The sequence below is a fragment of the Lolium perenne genome, chromosome 1 (genome assembly GCF_019359855.2).
Source record: "Lolium perenne isolate Kyuss_39 chromosome 1, Kyuss_2.0, whole genome shotgun sequence".
NCBI lineage: Eukaryota > Viridiplantae > Streptophyta > Magnoliopsida > Poales > Poaceae > Lolium > Lolium perenne.
The window spans coordinates 17,081,978-17,101,544 of NC_067244.2; the positions used below are offsets into that span (position 1 = coordinate 17,081,978).

General features: G+C 46.2%; 1 protein-coding gene and 1 long non-coding RNA gene across 2 annotated transcripts; both read left to right on the top strand.

Annotated features, from left to right (window-relative positions):
* The first annotated feature begins 2,457 nt into the window (after positions 1–2,457).
* LOC127343053 (uncharacterized) lies at positions 2,458–6,240 on the top strand. The gene is made up of 3 exons (XR_007877020.1): positions 2,458–2,576; positions 2,670–2,731; positions 5,822–6,240. It is a non-coding gene; the product is annotated as an uncharacterized lncRNA (long non-coding RNA).
* Positions 6,241–6,529: 289 nt separating this feature from the next.
* On the top strand, positions 6,530–8,382 carry LOC127328665 (uncharacterized). The gene is made up of 5 exons (XM_051355247.2): positions 6,530–6,631; positions 7,246–7,285; positions 7,466–7,647; positions 7,764–7,971; positions 8,070–8,382. The coding sequence occupies exons 1-5, from the start codon at positions 6,530–6,532 to the stop codon at positions 8,180–8,182; spliced, it is 645 nt and encodes a 214-aa protein (XP_051211207.1). The 3' UTR covers positions 8,183–8,382.
* Positions 8,383–19,567: the final 11,185 nt, after the last annotated feature.

Here is a 19,567-nt window from a genome sequence, read left to right on the forward strand (position 1 = left end):
CTTGGAGACCAACTCTTGGGGTTCCACCTATATAATGAGGGCCAAGGGGGAGGGGGCCGGCCACCTAAAACACCACCAAGGTGGCCGCACCCCATAGTGGCCGGCGCCCCCTCTCCCCAAACCCTAGCCGCCCCGCTCCTCCACTTCCCGCACGCTTAGCGAAGCTCCGCCGGACTTCTCCACCACCACCGACACCACGCCGTCGTGCTGTCGGATTCAAGAGGAGCTACTACTTCCGCTGCCCGCTGGAACGGGGAGGTGGACGTCGTCTTCATCAACAACCGAACGTGTGACCGAGTACGGAGGTGCTGCCCGTTCGTGGCGCCGGAACCGATCGTGATCAAGATCTTCTACGCGCTTTTGCAAGCGGCAAGTGAACGTCTACCGCAGCAACAAGAGCCTCATCTTGTAGGCTTTGGAATCTCTTCAAGGGTGAGACTCGATACCCCCTCGTTGCTACCGTCTTCTAGATTGCATCTTGGCTTGGATTGCGTGTTCGCGGTAGGAAAATTTTTGTTTTCTATGCAACGTTATCCTACAATAGATTTGTAATGATTTAAGGAATCAAGCCAAAGTTTGAAGTAAAGCTCTGGCAACTATGAACGAATTATCGCTCTGATGAATCAAAGTTCAAAAAAGACAGTATTTTTGTACTGCACCGACTATATACTCAACATTTGAAACTTAGTTTGCACATAACACAGAACCAAATTATATTGTTGCAGAGGTGTAGGATGAACCCAAAAAAAAGCACCTAGTCAATAGTTGCATGATGCATGCTACGAATTGACATACCAATTTTTTTATAACTACCTCACAATGCTTGTTTACCACTTCACCTTATATACTAACTACAAGAAAGGGATCTATCTATATACAAACAAAATGGTTGACTCAAAACAAGACAATTATTTAGTTGATTACCCACTTCACCTTATATACTAACCCCATGAGCAGAGCCATACTACAACAACAAAATAACAGTAAGAAAGAGCATATGCAGAGCTCAAACTTAGTGTGATGGATATAATTGTCAACAACACATGAAGATGCATCCAAGAGATCAAGTAGTGTATAAGGTTACCTTGACATAATTGATCCAAACATATGTCCACTTTATCCATTGCATATGTCTACTTTAAGTAGTTTTTAATTCTTCTTAGAATCCATCCCAAAATCAATCCCTAGATCAGCAAGAGTACCATGAGTTAGCGGCAAGTGTGTGTAAGTAAAAAAAATTGAGAGATATGAAGCATACCAAATAGCAAATATATACATAAAGAAGATTGTACAACATTCAATCAAAATCAAACGTTTGCTTGTCCGCACCTAGCTTGATAATCTGCCCACATATGATTAGCTAGGGTCAATCTCTTGTTATTCCACTCATGCGTCATCTCAACATGCCTAATCGTATTAGGTTCATCTTGGACATCAATGCTATCACTATTTAGCTGATTATCCACTTCATGTAACATGAAGTCGTCCATCTCACTTTGCGCATCAGCTAGGAAATTGTGCAATATGCAACAAGCATTGATGACTCGAATCCGCCGTTAAGTATATGTATGGCATGTTAATACACAAAATTCAAAAGATTCCAGGAAATAGTTTCAATTAACATACATGTTACCTTATTTTTTATTTCAAAAAGGGAACTAATCCCCCATCTTATATATCTTTATAATAGCAAAAATCCTCTCAAAATGGATACTTGGATAGTGCCATTTCCGTGTATATGTTTCATATTTTCAAAACGAATACAAATGTGAATATGTATGTTGGCAAATACGAATGCGGAGAGAATGCTAGTCGAATACGGATGAACGGATACGAATAACGAAATAACAGGCTTATGTCCTAATGTGAATCAACTATCGGAGATAAATATACTGATGTGTAAAATAGTAGTTCCAACTTCAATCATAGAAAAATTCTTTTGACTACTATTGACCACTCTATGAGTTTTTAAGGTTGGATGATTGGCATACCTAGCTAGAATTACTAAAATAGGCAAACATAATTTTATTCGGATACGGATATGTCCAGTTCCATATCCATATTTTCTTCAGTATTCGTACCATATTCGTATTTTTATTTCTAAAAAATACAAATATTTACTATATCCATTTTAGACGTTAGCATGACCATTTTGAGGAAATGCTATATCGGAAATGCTCCAAGGAAGAATACAGGAGGAAGACAAACTGGGGTCACGCTTGTATCGTTTGGTTCGTTGTACATGCAGTACAAAAAATATCTGAACTCAGAGTTGAGTAGTTGACACATAAAGTCTCAAATTTGGTAAATTTTTATGACAGGTATTAGTACTACTTCGAAACCGAGTTTTGGGCCGTAAGAAACCATCGATGTGCATCCAACGGGCTTTGCACAAGCCCACCAACAGTTGCCGATCCAATGGCTGGAGTTATTTCTGGAGAACAGATCCGACGGACACACGGAGCCAGAGCAGCCGCGGGATCCGTGTCCCTCTCGCCTCTCCCACATAGACGGCGGCGCGGCCGTCTCAGGCTCCTCGCGCCGCCCTTCATCATCGTTGCGCAAACCCGAACCAGGTACCGTCTTCTCCGCCGAAAAATCTCTGGAATTTCCTCCTCCTTATTGCTGCTGATTTTGCTTCCCGTCGGCGTTTCTGCTCTTGTCTCCAGGGCCGGCAGCCACCCCACGGAGCACGCGCCACCTCTACTTGTAGAGACGACAGGAGAGTAAGGTGCCCCCCACTCCCTTACTGTTGTTTTCTCGATTTGCCTCGAGATCGAGCTTTGTGCTTAACCTGGACTGGACCACCGCCCATAGGAGTAGTATGCGCTGGTTCCTCCTACTTTCAGCACAGTCAACACCAAACTAGCCCTTTGTACTTCTTCGTGGTGCCAATTGTGCTGGGTTCATACAAGTTTGTCCAATTTTATAGTGTGCTGGTAGAATTTGTGCCTAATGTATGAGCTATTACCAATGGTGAATTGTAAATGCATGAGCTGTTCAAATATTGGGGTCATGATGTGTTGCGCGACGGCGTGCTTTGCGTTGCAGTAACATGCTTTAGAGTATTTCGCACTAGCAGAACTTGTATGCAGACATCAGCCGGTTCTTACTTGCACAACAATGTGCTCTTTCTAGGCACCTGGATTGAATTGTGCGTAAATAGCCAGCTTGTACAATTTTAAGTGGCAGCAAAGAACATTTGGAGATTGGGTCTGTAGTACTTGTCCGTTTAATTGTATTGGGTTTACGGGATAATGCTGTGTTGCATACTTGAATGCTACCTATGTGAGCTGGTCTGCTCTACATTGCTGTAAATTGATCTGGAGTAAGTTATAGTAGCTCTTTCTAGGCACCCCGACTGAATTGTGCGTAAATAGCCAGCTTGTACAATTTGAAGTGGCAGCAAAGAACATTTGGAGATTGGGTCTGTAGCACTTGTCCGCTTAATTGTATTGGGTTTACGGGATCACGCTGTGTTGCATGCTTGAATGCTACCTATGTGAGCTGGTCTGCTCTACATTGCAGTAAATTGATCTGGAGTAAGTTACACTAGCTCTTTCTAGGCACCTGGACTGAATTGTGCGTAAATAGCCAGCTTGTATAATTTGAAGTGACAGCAAAGAACATTTAGAGATTGGGTCTGTAGCACTTGTCCGTTTGATTGTATTGGGTTTACGGGATCACGCTGTGTTGCATGCTTGAATGCTACCTGTGTGAACTGGTCTGCTCTGCATTGCAGTAAATTGATCTGGAGTAAGTTACAATAGTACATCCAGTATCTGGAGATCAGCTTACTATTAGCACGTTGATGTTGTGTGGTTGGTATTGCCTGACTGATATAAATTGATGTGATACTACTTGTTTTGTGTTGGGGTATTGTGGTTGCATGTCAATTTTGGAGCTGTGCTTTGATGGTCAATATTATGCCTTGTCAGTTCAACTATACTTGATCGCCATGTGAGTGCCGCTGACTGCTTGGTTGCCCAGAACAAGATGTATCTCATGAGTCTTGGCTCTTTGGTTGTGCTAAGCTGTGACCCTATGCAGTTTTGGATGTTTGTGTGTGACACTGGAAAGTTCTTGATTCACTTAATGGGGATCGTAATATTCCAAAACAGAATGACGTTACTGGGATCGATGACCCCCGTGGTGGCACTTCACACCAATTTGAAATATGGAACACATTATATCCATAGTAAAGTTTCCAGCTGTATGATCAGCTTGTTCTGGTAGGGTTAAATGGTGTGATTTTGGTCCTGTACTTCAGAGTTGATGGTACTATTGGTAGTATTATCTGATGCCACTGAAGTCTGGCATATCTTCTGCTGGTTCAGCGGTTTCTGTTCTTTCAACCTTATTTTGCTGCACAACATAAATCTTGGTTATTTACTTAATTTTTGCTTGTACCATTTCATGATGCTGACATGGACATACCAAAGTTACACTCACTGTATGTAATTATGCATCCGGGCATAATTTATGTATGTCATTCATATGCGAGTCTTCTACCCCCAAAACTGTTAAGACTCGCAGGTTCATGCTGCATCTAAATGTTACATTTTGAATCATCCCTGCAGACGATACAAATGCTATCCTGTGGTTGTTGTGTTCTTTGAAATGATTGGTGAAATATATGTCCTTATCATGGGAAAACTGGAACTGAATCCTGGTTCTGGTCCTATTTACTGGTCATATGCACGCATATGGGTTATATCAACACTTGAGCTATTGGAGACAGTTATGACTACATAAGTCTTGTTCATGTTATTAATGTACTGCATCATAGCTTTAGTCGGCTGTGCTACAGTGTTCAGCACATATTGATATGTTTGAGGTGCTCTGTTGTGACAAGTTCTTACTTTGGCTTGTACAGTTGTGCATGCCTTTTCACTGTATATCTAGATATGAACCAATCTGAGAAGTTTGTATTGTTTTGCTGGCCTGCCTCTTATCACATGGGAACTTGAGTTTCTTTGTTGCTGCTACTGTCAACACCACTGTGCGCAATTTCTATCCACATGCTATGATTAGGGTGGATTGGTTATACATGGTGCTTATGTGAAGCACACTTCTTTATTGCGAGTAATTCAATTTACACTTTGCTCTTGTCTTCTGGCGGCAACAGTAATGTTCCATTATGGGATCCAGTTTGTCTCCTGAAATCCTAGTGTATCTTGCAGTCAGCTGGAGTATTGTAAAAATAATACCTTGTGTCGTGTACATTAGATCTGAGACTGTGCTCGGTGTTGCAGACAGCCCAATTTATATTTTGACATGCCTACACGTCATTGTATGTTTTTTCTCTATTCAAAGTTTCTGTGCTTGACTTCTGCTTTTGGGCATTGGAAGTGGTGGAAGTTGTTTTTCTTGATCAATGCGTTCTTGAACTTTATTACCTGTTTGAAATCAACCTCTTGTTTCCTTCTCTTTAGTGACTGCCTAACTCCACTAGGAGTAGTTTTTTTTAATTGCATCTACAATATATCAAATTGAAACCTGCAGAAAATTGCAATGCCTTGTGTGATGAAACCCATATGTTTACATTTGCAGAGTGTTGCTTTGTTATGTCTTCGAGGCACCCAGAATGAATTCATGCCTAATCTGAATCTCTGATGTATATATTTAGTATTTAGTGAAGTAGTTAGTACTCTAGTCGAAAAACCAGCTCTGAACCCTAGTTGGCTATTTGAGAATGTAATGTTTAATTGTAGGCCTTGATTTCATGTTGGGCCGTACTGAATTGTGTGGTCAAATGCTATCATTTTCACAATTCTATGTGTGAATAACAGAACTAATTCTTTGTTGTTCACCCTTTCAGGTTACCCATTGATCATCAACGTAAAGAGGGAATTGTCAACCAGCTACGAAGACCACTGTAGAAATTGTATAGACCGTAGACCCAGAACAATAATAGGTGCCTTTATTTATTTTATTTATTAATTATAATTGTGACTTTTTTCAGCCCAAAAAAGGGATTATCTCTATTCCATATTTGTTTGGAACACAATGTTCTGGGAAACTCACAAGAACAAGCCCCCACTTTAGGGATGCAAGGAAGCTTATATCCTTCTAGTTCATTTGAGGATTTCTAGTTAAGTTGAGACAATTTTGAACTAGAAATTCTCAAATTAACTACAAGCGAGGTATAAGTTTGATCCTGCTTGACACCCTATTTTTATGGAGGGTGCTTGGACAAATTAAGTGGACCCTAGAAGTATCAACGACAGTCCGAACCCACATGTCATATTACTCATCTTCTCTCCATTTGCACATCTCTTGTCATGCGTAGTCAATATATGCCATTAATATACTCATCTTCTCTCATTTGCACATCTCTTGTCATGCTTGGGTGATGTACGTCGGTAATGCGATTGCTGGAGGGGGTGCGTGGTACGTTACCGTTGAGGTTCTCCTATTCCTTCCCATGGAGCTGTTATGGCTTATGTTAGCCTCCATGCGAGCTCGGGTGGCCTCTAGAAGGGCGGTGAAGCAGTTGTGGATCGTGGAGGGGTGAGCGACAAGTGAGATGTCGGTGGGGGAGCTCATTGGTATTGTGTTCGCCCCAACTTGGTGGGATGAACCCATGGAGACGTGGTACTTGCTTATCTACGTGAGCTCGATGGGGCATGTATGTAGAAAGAGGTCGATGGTCATATGTAGAAAGAGGCGACCGATGGTGAAAATTGGGCTGGGTGAGAGCAAACATAGGTGGTGGCCTGGTGGGTGTGTGTTGAGGATGGAGGCTGATAGGTGGGCCAAGATACACAAAGTGTTGATGTGGGTGGGAAGTTGAGAAATCAGAAGCCCTCAATTTTTCGTGGGCCAGGGTAGATAAAATGCTGATGTGGCGCCACAAAACAGAAGCCCTCAATTTATGGTGTGACAAGAAATGAGTCTAGCTCAATTAGTTAGGGAAGTGAATGTATAACCAAAACCATCTAAGTTTAAGTCCCCTTTTAAAAGAAATCATTGTAAGACTTTTTCTACCGTATTTCTTTTGGAAACAAAGATTGTGGTGTAACGAAAACACTCATTATGTGCTTTATATTTTGTGCGCACACATTAACATTGGCCAAATGAACGATCGTAAATTAACGGACCCACCATCATATGAGACGCGTAATGTTATCCGAAGCATCCACAATTTCCATTAATTTAACAGGAAATGTGTCTGCAAAAAAACATACCATTGGAAATTTTGTTTGAATTCAAATTAAATTGTATATAAACATATGTTTGTAGATGACTTCGCACGCTGGAGATGGTTCGGGTGGGCAACAAGGTACGTGTATTCCTTTTGCACGCGTGCCCCTCCGTTCTAAAATAAATGTCACAACTTTCTAGTGGTACAGATTTATGTACACATTAAAATGGATCGTATCTCGACAAATTTACAACACTTATTTAGAAACGAAGGTGGTATAGATGCCTCAATGAATAAGTTGTTCTTCTATCGTGTCAGCACCCCACAAGGTGTACGAGTTCGATCTCCGAGACCGCTACATGAACAAGCACTTGGAATGGGTTAAGGCCAAGGGCAAGCCGGAGGTGCCGGAGGTGCCAGAGGAGAACGTGACATATGTAACAAGAAGCCAGGCTGACCTTTGCAGTCGCATGGCATCTTGGCATTACATGGCAAACAATGTATGCACGCACACTCTAATGAACTTTCTTTGTTGACGTGAGCTCAAATTAACTCCTTTTGTTGGTAGTAGTACTGACCTACAGTATGGATGTATTGCTGACCTATACATATGCAGGTGGAGGACGACCTAAGTAAAGTGGCAGGAATTGACAGCCACATGTTTTACATGAGCTGGGTGGATCCTGAGAATGAGGTGGACAAGTGTATCCACGTCAATTTCACAGCGACAGTGGACGGCTGCACGAGTACCTTCTTCGCTGAGCTCGTCGGGCCAGCCTACCCGGGGTTCGTGGTGACGATGTGTGTGGAGTGTCGGCCAGGAGGTGCGCATTTATGATCCCTAGTGAGGCAGAATTTATTTAGGAGTACTTGAAAGAAAAATACAGTATCTGATTGGTTTCTACTCCGTACATGCGTGCAGATGCCATGCACAACTGCCGGTTCTGCTCCGGGCTGTGGCACCCGATGGAGGGCGGCTTTCACGGGCATAAGAAGGTATCTCGACGGAAACGCCGTGCGCCCGTGCAGTCCTGAAACATCTTCTCTGCAGCGACAATTCCTATAGTTTCCGTAGGCTAGAGTTAATTTCCGTAAGTCTAGGAAACTATTGGTGGTGTATCTAATTTATTCGCTCGAGACCGCCAAGTAGCATGAAATCTGACGCTGCTAGCTTAACTTTTGTTTGATTCAAATGCCAGCTTAACTGGAGGAGAGACAAAGTGTGTGCACTTAATTTACCGGTGACACACGATATAACTATTGTTATTAAACATGGTTGGTCTTAATTTTACATGACATTTGTTTCATAAAGAAAAGATGCTTAGAGCATCTTCACCGGTGCCCCCGATAGCGGTCCCGATAGCTTTTTGGGGCCGGGAGCGAAAATGGACTCGCACCGGCGCGCCTCAAACGGCGCCGGCCAATTTTCGAGCCCAATAGAATCGCTAGCAACCTCGTGCTGGCCCCTTCGCTAAGGGCGTGACGCGCCGGCGCCTTGCGAGGTTGAATTTTTTAGGCGTGGGAGCCGCCTGTCAGTGACGCCAGGCCGCCGCGCGGGATATTTTACCGCCACGACGCCTAGCCGAAAACTCTCCCGCCACGGTGCCGCGCGGGAAAGTCTCCTGCCACGACACCGCGCGGGATGTTTCCCGCCTCGCTGGCGGTCTATATTATCCCTCCTCCCCCGCCATTGCTGCAAAAACCATAGAAAAAATCACAATGTGGGATTCGTGGGACGAGACGGTGGTAGAGGCGACCGTAGAAGTGTTGGAGGCGGACCCGCAGCTCGCAGAGTACGAGGCGTGGGAGGAGGTGGCGCTAGCGGCGACCGTAGATGCCTACGACGCGGGCGAGCGGCAGCGCCAGGAGGCGGAGCGGTGGGAGCTGAGGGAGCGCGGGGTGGCGCGGCGGGAGGCGGAGCGGCAGCACCAGGAGGTGGAGCGACGGCACCAAGTGGATGAGAACCGGGTGACGCTCGAGGAGGCGGAGCAGCTAGAGTTCCTGGAGGCGCGGCGGCGACGGGAAGCAGCGAGCCAGCGCCGGTGGGAGGCGCGACGGCAGAAGGGTGGGAGGAGCTTGCGCTGCGGCGGTTGCAGCGGGAGGAGACGCAACATCAGGATGAAGTGTACGAGACACGTCGTTTGACGGAGATGCAGCTCCGGCTATAGAGGCAGGAGTTGGATCACCGTCGGCGGCGGGAGGAGCTGGAGCAGTAGCTGCATCAGGAGGCGGTGGTCGCGGATAGAGCCGCCTACTTGACGTTTGTGGCGGAGAGAGCAGCGGGGGATCAACGACGGAGGAACAGGGTAGAGAGCACCGGAGAGAGCTCTGGTCAATCGTCCACCTCCACAGAGCCGGGTGGCCACTAGGTAGTAGGCTAGAGATAAGCCGGTTTCAAATGTCATCCGGGATTGAGGAGTGAATAATGTTTTACTCGAATTTGACCGAAAATATTATTCATTTCCTTGATCGTGAATGCATTAGAATGAAACTCTAAGCATAATATGTAGTTTGTGTAAAAAAACTTCTATGGGGGCCGCCGTTTTGGGAGCGCCGCTGTAGAAGCAACGTCCCTAATTAAAGGATGTTGTGTCGGCGTCCCCCAAACGAAGGTGCCGACGTCTCTGCCGACGCCTATTTGGAGGCTGCCGGTGGAGATGCTCTTAGTAGGCTGCGTTGCTCGCAACCTCCAAGTCCTGCGCCCTCCGATCAATTAGATCCTACTGCCAGCGTATGTTTAGTGCTAGGTGGGCTCTACCCACTCTCTTTTTGTTTTTTTCTTGTCTCTTCGTCAATGAACATCGACGGAATCCAGAGAAAAGGAGTGTCACTTTCATGCATAACACAGCGCCACCATCGTTCCCCATGTAGCGCGGTCGGCGGACCTCCGGTTCCACCTCGCCGGGAGCGCTAACCTCCGCCTCCACCTAGACGGCCGCCGCCTAGTCCGAGAGCGCTAACCTCCGCCTCCACCTAGACAGCCGCCGCCTAGTGATACGTCTCAAACGTATCTATAATTTCTTATGGTCCATGCTACTTTTATGATGATACTCACATGTTTTATACACACTTTATGTCATATTTATGCATTTTCCGGCACTAACCTATTGACAAGATGATGCGGGGTGGCCTTCGGACACCTCCACCTCAAGACCGTCAAGTGCAGCCCCGCCTATCGTCGATGCCACACCATGGCCAAGGAGTCCCCCAAGCGGACCAACAACACCAACCCCCGCCATATATGTCAAGGTGAACTCTTTCCTCTCTATGGTCGACCTCAACACCAACTTGAATGGTATGCTACCTCATGCCTATCATCATTGTGTCTATAGGTGTCCACATCGACAAGGACCAAGAGAGAAGGAACTCCCATGGTGCAAGGAAGAGAGAAGAAGAAGAAGGAAAGAAGATAAGAAGGAAGAGGAAGAAGAGGCGGGAGGAAGAGGCCCAGCTGGCCCGGTCCAGGACCCGGTCGACCGGACCCAGGACCGGACCACCCGGTCACAGGCCCGGTCAGACCGGCCCCAAACCGGATTTCACGGGTTCGACTCGACCGGGACGGCCCGAGCCGGTCCTCCACTTACCTGTTCGACCCAAGCTGCCTTGTATGCCTATATAAGCACCTAGGTCGCCCCCCTTAGCTCTTTAGACTTATTTTGAACTCAAACCTACCTTTGAGCTTAGTCTCCCTAGGGTTATCATCCCTCTGTAATCAAGGCATCCTGGTTGTTGATTTGGATCTTGTTGAGTGAGATTCTAGTACAAGCTACTCTCTCTCCCTCATCAAGGTTTTCTTCTCCAACCCCAATCTCTCTTCGGGAATTCTGCCGCGTGCCTCTTCCAGGAGATTCTATTGGCGTGGTCCATCGAGCCACGGGGGTAAGTATCGGGTGTATCGGGTTGGTATGCGTGCGTGAGTACCGGCGTTCTTCGTGTTCTTCGTGTTCCTCGCGTTCTCCCACCTCTTCCCTTGGTTTTCGGGATCAAACCGCGAGATCGGGCCACTCCCGGGATCTTAGATCTCATCATATGGTATCAGCAGCCTTTGGTTTCCGCGGATTTGACCCCCCACCCACCCAATTTCGTCTCTAAAAAAATTTCCCCAAAAATCTCCAAAAATAGCCCTAAATTGCCTTTTGACCGATCTGTGATTTGGTTGCGTTTTGAGTGGTTTTGGTCCATGGATTTGGTGTTGAAGTGCTTGATCTACTATCTCCCCAACTTTTAGCCCCCAATTCCATCGTTTCCCTTCGTTTTGGTCGATTTGGCTTGGTTTCGCTCAAGAACAGGAGAGAGAAAAACTGCGCCCCGCGAAATCCGGTCAACCGGGCGCCAACCGGGCTGTAGACCGGACCACCCGGCGCCAGGGCCGGTCCGACCGGGCGCCAGACCGGGCGCCAACCGGGCGCCAACCGGGCCAGAACCCGGTCAACCGGGCTGTAGACCGGCCAGGCCGGCCCAGGGCCTGGTCAACCGGGCGCCAACCGGGCGCCACCACTACAACCACCTCCGCCAACCACCGCCGCCCTCTCCGCCGCCGGCAAGCACCGCCACCCTCCCCAAACAACCGGGAAACATCACCGCGGCCCCATAACCACCGCCGCAACCGCAAGAGCATCGACACCACCCACCACCGCCACCACCGCCAAGCTACTTTGACCCTTTTCTTCCGCTAACTTGTGTTTGCTTGTTCCGGTTTGAGTGCCATGTTTGTACAACTAATCCGCAGCTACGAAGCAAGCGACGACATCCTCGGCACCCCGGACTTGCAACCGTACTCTTGACACCACCACCTTCATCGCAAGTTGTGTGTTCATCACCGCCTAACATCTTAGGTATAACTTGCATTCCCCTTGTAACCCCTCTTCTTTTGCGATCTCTCCTATCGAGTATTGCTTATTGAGTGTTGCGAGACATTGCATGTGGCCCCGATTGTGAGGTGTGTGTGTAGTGTGGAGTCAAGCTTCTAAGAAAAACTCGTGTGGCAAGATAGCAAAAGTGAGCTAACGCTAACATAGAGCGTGAAAAAGAAAGAAAAGCACCAAAAGAGTGCAAGTGCCATCATACATACAAAAGTGTACAAAGTGCCACCATAGATACAAAAGAGTGCAAGTGCCACCATATACAAAAGAGAAAAAGCTTTTAAGCAAAAGAGAGATAAGAGAAGAGAGGCCACATGTGAATCTTGTTGTCTCTTCGTTTGCAACCAAAGCTTTGATCTCTTCTTGTGTTTGTGTGACACCGAGCACCCTTGCTTAAGGGCTTTTTACACTTTTCTGCTAATTCCTTGGTCGCACTAACCCCGTTCATCTCGTGTGTGCGTTCCACATCTTTTCCGTGTTTATAGTGATCATCGCTTTGACATTTGAATTTTTGGATTTCACCCACTCTTGACAATACACTTGATTTCGGATTTTGCCTTTTGGCTTTCCACCATACTCACCTAACACCATATTTGCTAGCTTTTGTGTGTGATTTTGCGTGTGTACCCGATACACTTGATCTTGCTTTTGGCTTGGTTGATTGCCTCAATACTATCTTACCTTGGTAAGAGTGCGAGGTAGTGTTCTTCCACTAATATACACCATATAGATCTTGTCATGCTAACATGTATAGCGATGAAGAAGATACGGAGGAGTACACGGAGCACTTCGAGGAGGATACCTCTTCAAGCACCGCGGATGTGGAGGAACATGTGGAGCTCGACACCGACTATGGCTCCACGAGCATCACCGACATGACCGACATCGAGGAGCTCTACATCGACAATGGCTCCTCAAGCATGGATGACATGGTGGAGCACAGCCTTGAGGACGACATCGACGAGCTCTACATCGACAATGGCTCACCACTCATGGACGACATGGTGGAGCAACGCCACGAGTACGACATCGACGACATGGTGGAGCAACACCACGAGTACGACATCGACACCATGGAGGAGCCTCACCTACGCTCCACGATGAGCAAAGACGATGCTCCCACGTACACCTACTTGGCCAATGGAGCTACATATGAAGATAGAGGACCTCCACGATGGCACCATCATATGGATCATCAAGAGCGTCATCGACACACTTCTTCGAGCTCCACAAGGCGCCACCATGAGAGTGCTTATGCACAAGATCGTCGACCTCAAGTACATCATATGGAGCATGAAGAGCGTCCCCAACATGATCGTCATCGACACTCTTCTACAAGCTCCACAAGGCGCCCCAAGCAACATGCCAAGTCGCCTGAGCCATCATCTAGGCATGGCAAGGACCGTCATCGACTCACACCATCTCATGATAGTCGTCGACCACTACCACCTCATGGTCTACATCGACATACGTCACCACATGAGCTTCGCCGCCACAAGCCACTTCATGATCGCCATCGACCAACATCCCCCAAGGATCTTCGACGACACTCATCAAGACATGGTGATGAAACACGACGACGAGAGCCTCGACACGAAGTCGACAAACACCATCTTTCGGTGTCCACCACTCCAAGGATGGCAAGTGCACATCGCGCATACCTTCCTCATATGGCCACTTCCACCTCTTGCGCCACCACCACAATGGCCCCGAGCTCATCACATGCCTATGGACTCCGATGCTACAAGTGCAAGCAACAAGGCCACCGCCCACGGGAATGTCCCAATCTCCTATGTGAGGTATGCAAGGCCAAGGGTCACGAGGCATGGCAATGCACAAAGCCAAGCACCAAGATGCTCTACTTCGACGAGCTACAAGCCCAAGCCACCAAGAAGCCTACGGCGCCCACACTTCAAGATGAAGACCTCCAAGGCCATCGCAAGGATGATGTGGATCCGAGCCTAGCTCTCCACGTCACTACGGCGCCACCGATGGAGGACGACTTGGGAGGCGATGGAGTTGAGATGGTTGAGCATGGGAATTTCCCTTCAACCAAGGAGGCACATGGAGATGAGAAAGTCGAGCCTACTCCCCTATGCTTCATTGATGAGTTGGTACCAATCCCATGTGAGCATGAGAGTCACTTAGCCCACTTGAGTGAGAGTGATAGTGAGTTGAGTGACTTCCACCCCATATGTGAGTTTGAGTGCTTCCGTTTGGAGGACATGAGTGATGCACAAAGTGAGTTGAGAGAGGTAGATGATAGGTCCATGGAGGACATCGCATTTGCTAACACATTAACCTCTCCCTCGTTTGTGTCTTCTTATGTTGCACTAGGTTCACCGGAGGACGAGTTCCCGCTCATGGAGATGATGTACATGGTGCATGAAGATGATGATATCTCACCATGCTTGCTTCAAGACGGACATGTCGACCACATGGTTCCTCCTACTTCCACAACACCTACCTCAAATGAGTCGGCCTACAAAGGTAACAACATAGGTGTTGATGATGACATGATCCCACTAGTGGACATGATGACTTATGAATGCATGCATGATCTTGATGATACACTTGCTACGTCACATGCTACTTTCACTTTCCCATGTGATGCTTTGCTTGATAACATTGTTGATCATGTGGAATTGATTGATTGTGATACCATGACCATGCCATGCTATGAGAGTTTCACTTTTTCCCCGCTTGCTTGCAATGATAATGATTATGCTCATGCTTGTGCTGTGACACCCTTGATGAACACTTGCTCTTTACATAGGGTTGTAGACAACAATGATAACATGTTGAACATGCTTTGCCCAAAATGTTTGCACTACTCCATGATCCTTGCATCCAAGATTGTGCACAATTGCTCTTTCTTATGCTTGGTATGCAAAAATGCTTATTTCATTGTCCACGAGATGGCCCCCATAGCCTTCTCACTTTTTGATGATCATGAGTTACCACATGCCATGAATGCACCTTCTTGCCATATGCACCATCGCCATGCATTTCATACTATCTTAATTGACACTAATGGTGATGTGCACAAGACATGGAACATCATGATGGATGATGTGTTCCTCTACCATGCACACACGCTATTTGTTTTCTCTTTTGTGTGTATAGGTCCCCAAATGACAACTTCCACTGCTACGGAGCATGAGCTCACGAAACGCGCAATTGAGAGCTACCCCAACACGGACGAGATACATGATCCAACCCATGGGATTCACGCCAAAGGGTATGTTCCCAAACCTTCGCCCGCGTGTCTTTCCAACTTGTCTTGTCGAGCTTCCGGTTTGGACCAATGCCTCGTCACCTCTTTTGCCTCTTATGCAACATATCTTGACACATCTTGTTGGCACAATGGTTGTTGTATGTCTTGATGTTATCATCATACACTCCAAGAATCTCAAGGACCATGTCATACATGTGAGAGACACCTTATGCATCTTGTGCCACATGTCACTCATAAAGTTGCTCTTCTTTGGATTTCTCATTTCATCTTTGGCAATTGAAATGGATTCTTTGACACTTGAGGATATCCATACTTGGCTCACGCCAACCATACTTTCCCAAGCTAGAAGTTTCCATCTCTTTGCCATTGCACATAACAATTTTGCCCAAAATTTTGCCGCCGATACTTGCCTTTTGATTGTTCCATTTGTGTGGGACAATGCTACACATCACATTTTTGACACTTTACAAACCAAACTTTTACATGCACAAATTTTTGCCCTACCAAATTTTGGATACATCGACACTCTTTTGGTTCCCATTTTTGCCAAATGCCTCTTGGAGAAACGACTTGATGCTTCGTATTTGAGTGAGAGCCTCTTGTTCGCCGATCACCAAATTGGCATCCACAAGCTTTCCATTCGCAAGTTGTTTTTCCCCAAGTTCTTCTTCGACCGCAACTTTGTCCATCCATTACTACATGGGAGAACCGTCATGGCCTACATCATCGGTGAGGAGGAACAAGAGTCGAGGGCGACTCTTCCCCAAGGGGGGGGGGAGATGATGCGGGGTGGCCTTCAAACACCTCCACCTCAAGACCGTCAAGTGCAGCCCCGCCTATCGTCGACGCCACACCATGGCCAAGGAGTCCCCCAAGTGGACCAACAACACCAACCACTACAATAAAAGTTGCCATGGCCGACGAAGTTGAAGTCGCGCCGTGGTTGCTGGTGTACCATGGCCGACGATTTTGGGTCTGTCCGTTGTGCATGTCAAAACGTTTTTTTCTCGTTTTTGAGGCCACCTAGCCCGACGAAACCGGCCAAAACGTTGCGTATGGTGGCCCGGGACGTGGTGCATCTCGAATTCTCGGGTTCGCCGGCCGAGTCAACGCAAATCCGCACCGCCGAGGGATGTAGGGCCCAGATGGCAGCCTCTCTGGCATTGTTTTTTTTCTCGATCGCGCCATCTCGTTCAACGCTCTCCGATCGAGCCGTTTACGATGCAGGATCATGGGTCCCGCATGTCATCCTCTATGAACCAAAATTCTTTCTATTATTGGATATTTTTTGACCCCCTGATTTCTGGCTACTTCCTTTTTCTTTTAATCCCTTGTCGCCTTGGAAACGTTGAGACCGCTGCTGCTAATTGGGACCCGCATGTCATCCTCTATGAGCAATCAACTTTCTTTTCTTGGAGTTTTGTTGGCACCTCAAATTTGGTCACTTGCCTTTTTCTTTCGATCCCCTGCCGCCTCTCAAACGGTGATACCGCTGCTGCTAAATGGGACCCGCATGCCATCCTCTATGTACTATAAAACTTTCTTTTCTTGGATTTTTTTGGCACCTCATATTTGGTCACTTACCTTTTTCTTTCGATCCCCTGCCGCCTCTCAAACAGTGAGACCGCTGCTGCTAAATGGGACCCGCATGTCATCCTCTATGTACTATAAAACTTTCTTTTCTTGGATTTTTTTGGAACCTCATATTTGGTCACTTGCCTTTTTCTTTCGATCCCGTGCAGCCTCTCAAACGGTGATACCGCTGCTGCTAAATGGGACCCGCATGTCATCCTCTATGTACAATCAAGTTTCTTTTCTTGAATTATTTTTGGCTCCTGATATTTGGTCACTTGCATTTTTCTTTCGATCTCATGCCACGTTGAGGACCCTGCAGGCTCATGGGACCCGCATGTCATCCTCTATGTACTATAAAACTTTCTTTTCTTGGATTTTTTGGCACCTCATATTTGGTCACTTGCCTTTTTCTTTCGATCCCCTGTCGCTTCTCAAACGGTGATACCGCTGCTGCTAAATGGGACCCGCATGTCATCCTCTATGTACACTCAAGTTTCTTTTCTTGAATTATTTTTGGCTCCTGATATTTGGTCACTTGCATTTTTCTTTCGATCTCATGCCACGTTTGAAACGTTGAGGAACCTGCTGGCTCATGGGACCCGCATGTCATCCTCTATGTACTATACAATTTTATTTTCTTGGGTTTTTTTCACCCTCTGATTTTTGGCTATTTCCTTTTCCTTTTGATCCCCTGCCGCCTTGGAAACATTGAGTAAGCTGCTGACTCATGGGACCCGCATGTCATCCTCTATGTACAATCAACTTTCTTTTTCTTTTGATCTCAAGCCGCATTTGAAACGTTGAGACCGCTGCTGCTAATTGGGACCCGCATGTCATCCTCTATGTACAATAAAGTTTTTTCTTGGATTATCTTTGGCTCCTGATATTTGTCACTTGCCTTTTTCTTTCGATCTCATGCCGCATTTGAAACGTTGAGTAAGCTGCTGGCTCATGGGTCCCGCATGTCGTCCTCTACGAACAATAAAAGTTTTCTTTCTTGGAGTTATTTTTGACCCCTAATTTCTGGCTATTTGCCTTTTTCTTTTGATCTCCTGCCCCCTTTGAAACGATGAGGACGCTGTTGGCAGGTTGGTCCCACATGTCATCCTCTGTGAACAATAAAAGTTTCCTTTGATGGATTTATTTTGAACCCCTAATTAATTTCTGGATATTTCCTTTTTTTCCTTTGATCCCCTGCCGCCTTGGAATCGTTGAGGATGCTGCTGCCTCATGGGTCCCGCATGTCATCCTCTCAGAACGGTAAATGTTTCTTTTATTGGATTTTGTTTACCAAATGATTTTTGGCTTATATTTTATTTTGATCTCCTGCCGCCTTTAAAACGTTGAGGACGCCGCTGGCTCACGGGTCCCACATGTCAGCCTCTATGAACAATAAACGTTGAGGATGCTGCTGCCTCATGGGTCCCGCATGTCATCCTCTTTGAACGAAATGTTTCTTTTCTAGGATTTTTTACCAACATATTTTTGGTTTATTTTTTCTTTCCATCCCCTGCCACCTTTAAAATGTTGACGACGCTGATGGCTCATGGGTCCCCGATGTCAGTCTCCCCGTACAAGAAACATGTGATATCTTGATTATTTTGCAGACAATAAACAATGTATTGCGCTCTGAGCTATTTCAAACGGATAAATTAAATCTTTCATTTTACATAAACAAACTTATATGTTGAATCTCCTTGTTTTTTTGTTTTTGCGAAGCATAGGACTTTCCTGTTTTTTTAGAAAATTCTGAACTTTCCTGTTTTGGAGTGGGCTGAAATTGTTCGAGTCAAAAGGCCAAGCAGGATAGTTCGAAGGCCCAGAAGTCCAGATGCAGCCCAATTGAAATCTTTCTTCTTCGATTTTTTTCACCCCCTGATTTCTGGCTACTTCATTTTTCTTTTGGTCCTGTGCCGCCTAGGAAACGTTGAGACTGCTGCTGCAAAATGGGACCCGCATGTCATCCTGTATGTACAATAAAATTTCTTTTCTTGGATTATTTTTGGCTCCTGATATTTGATCACTTGCCTTTTTCTTTCGATCCCGTGCAGCCTCTCAAACGGTGATACCGCTGCTGCTAAATGGGACCCGCATGTCATCCTCTATGTACACTCAAGTTTCTTTTTTGAATTATTTTTGGCTCCTGGTATTTGGTCACTTGCCTTTTTCTTTCGATCTCATGGCACGTTTGAAACGTTGAGGAACCTGCTGGCTCATGGGACCCGCATGTCATCCTCTATGTGCTATAAAAGTTTATTTTCTTGGGTTTTTTTTCACCCTCTGATTTTTGGCTATTTCCTTTTCCTTTTGATCCCCTGCCGCCTTGGAAACGTTGAGTAAGCTGCTGACTCATGGGACCCGCATGTCATCCTCTATGTACAATCAACTTTCTTTTCTTTTGATCTCAAGCCGCATTTGAAACGTTGAGACCGCTGCTGCTAATTGGGACCCGCATGTCATCCTCTATGTACAATAAAGTTTCTTTTCTTGGATTATCTTTGGCTCCTGATATTTTGCCACTTGCCTTTTTCTTTCGATCTCATGCCGCCTTTGAAATGTTGAGTAAGCTGCTGGCTCATGGGTCCCGCATGTCATCCTCTACGAACAATAAAAGTTTCCTTTCTTAGAGTTATTTTTGACCCCTAATTTCTGGCTATTTGCCTTTTTCTTTTGATCTCCTGCCCCCTTTGAAACGATGAGGACGCTGTTGGCAGGTCGGTCCCACATGTCATCCTCTGTGAACAA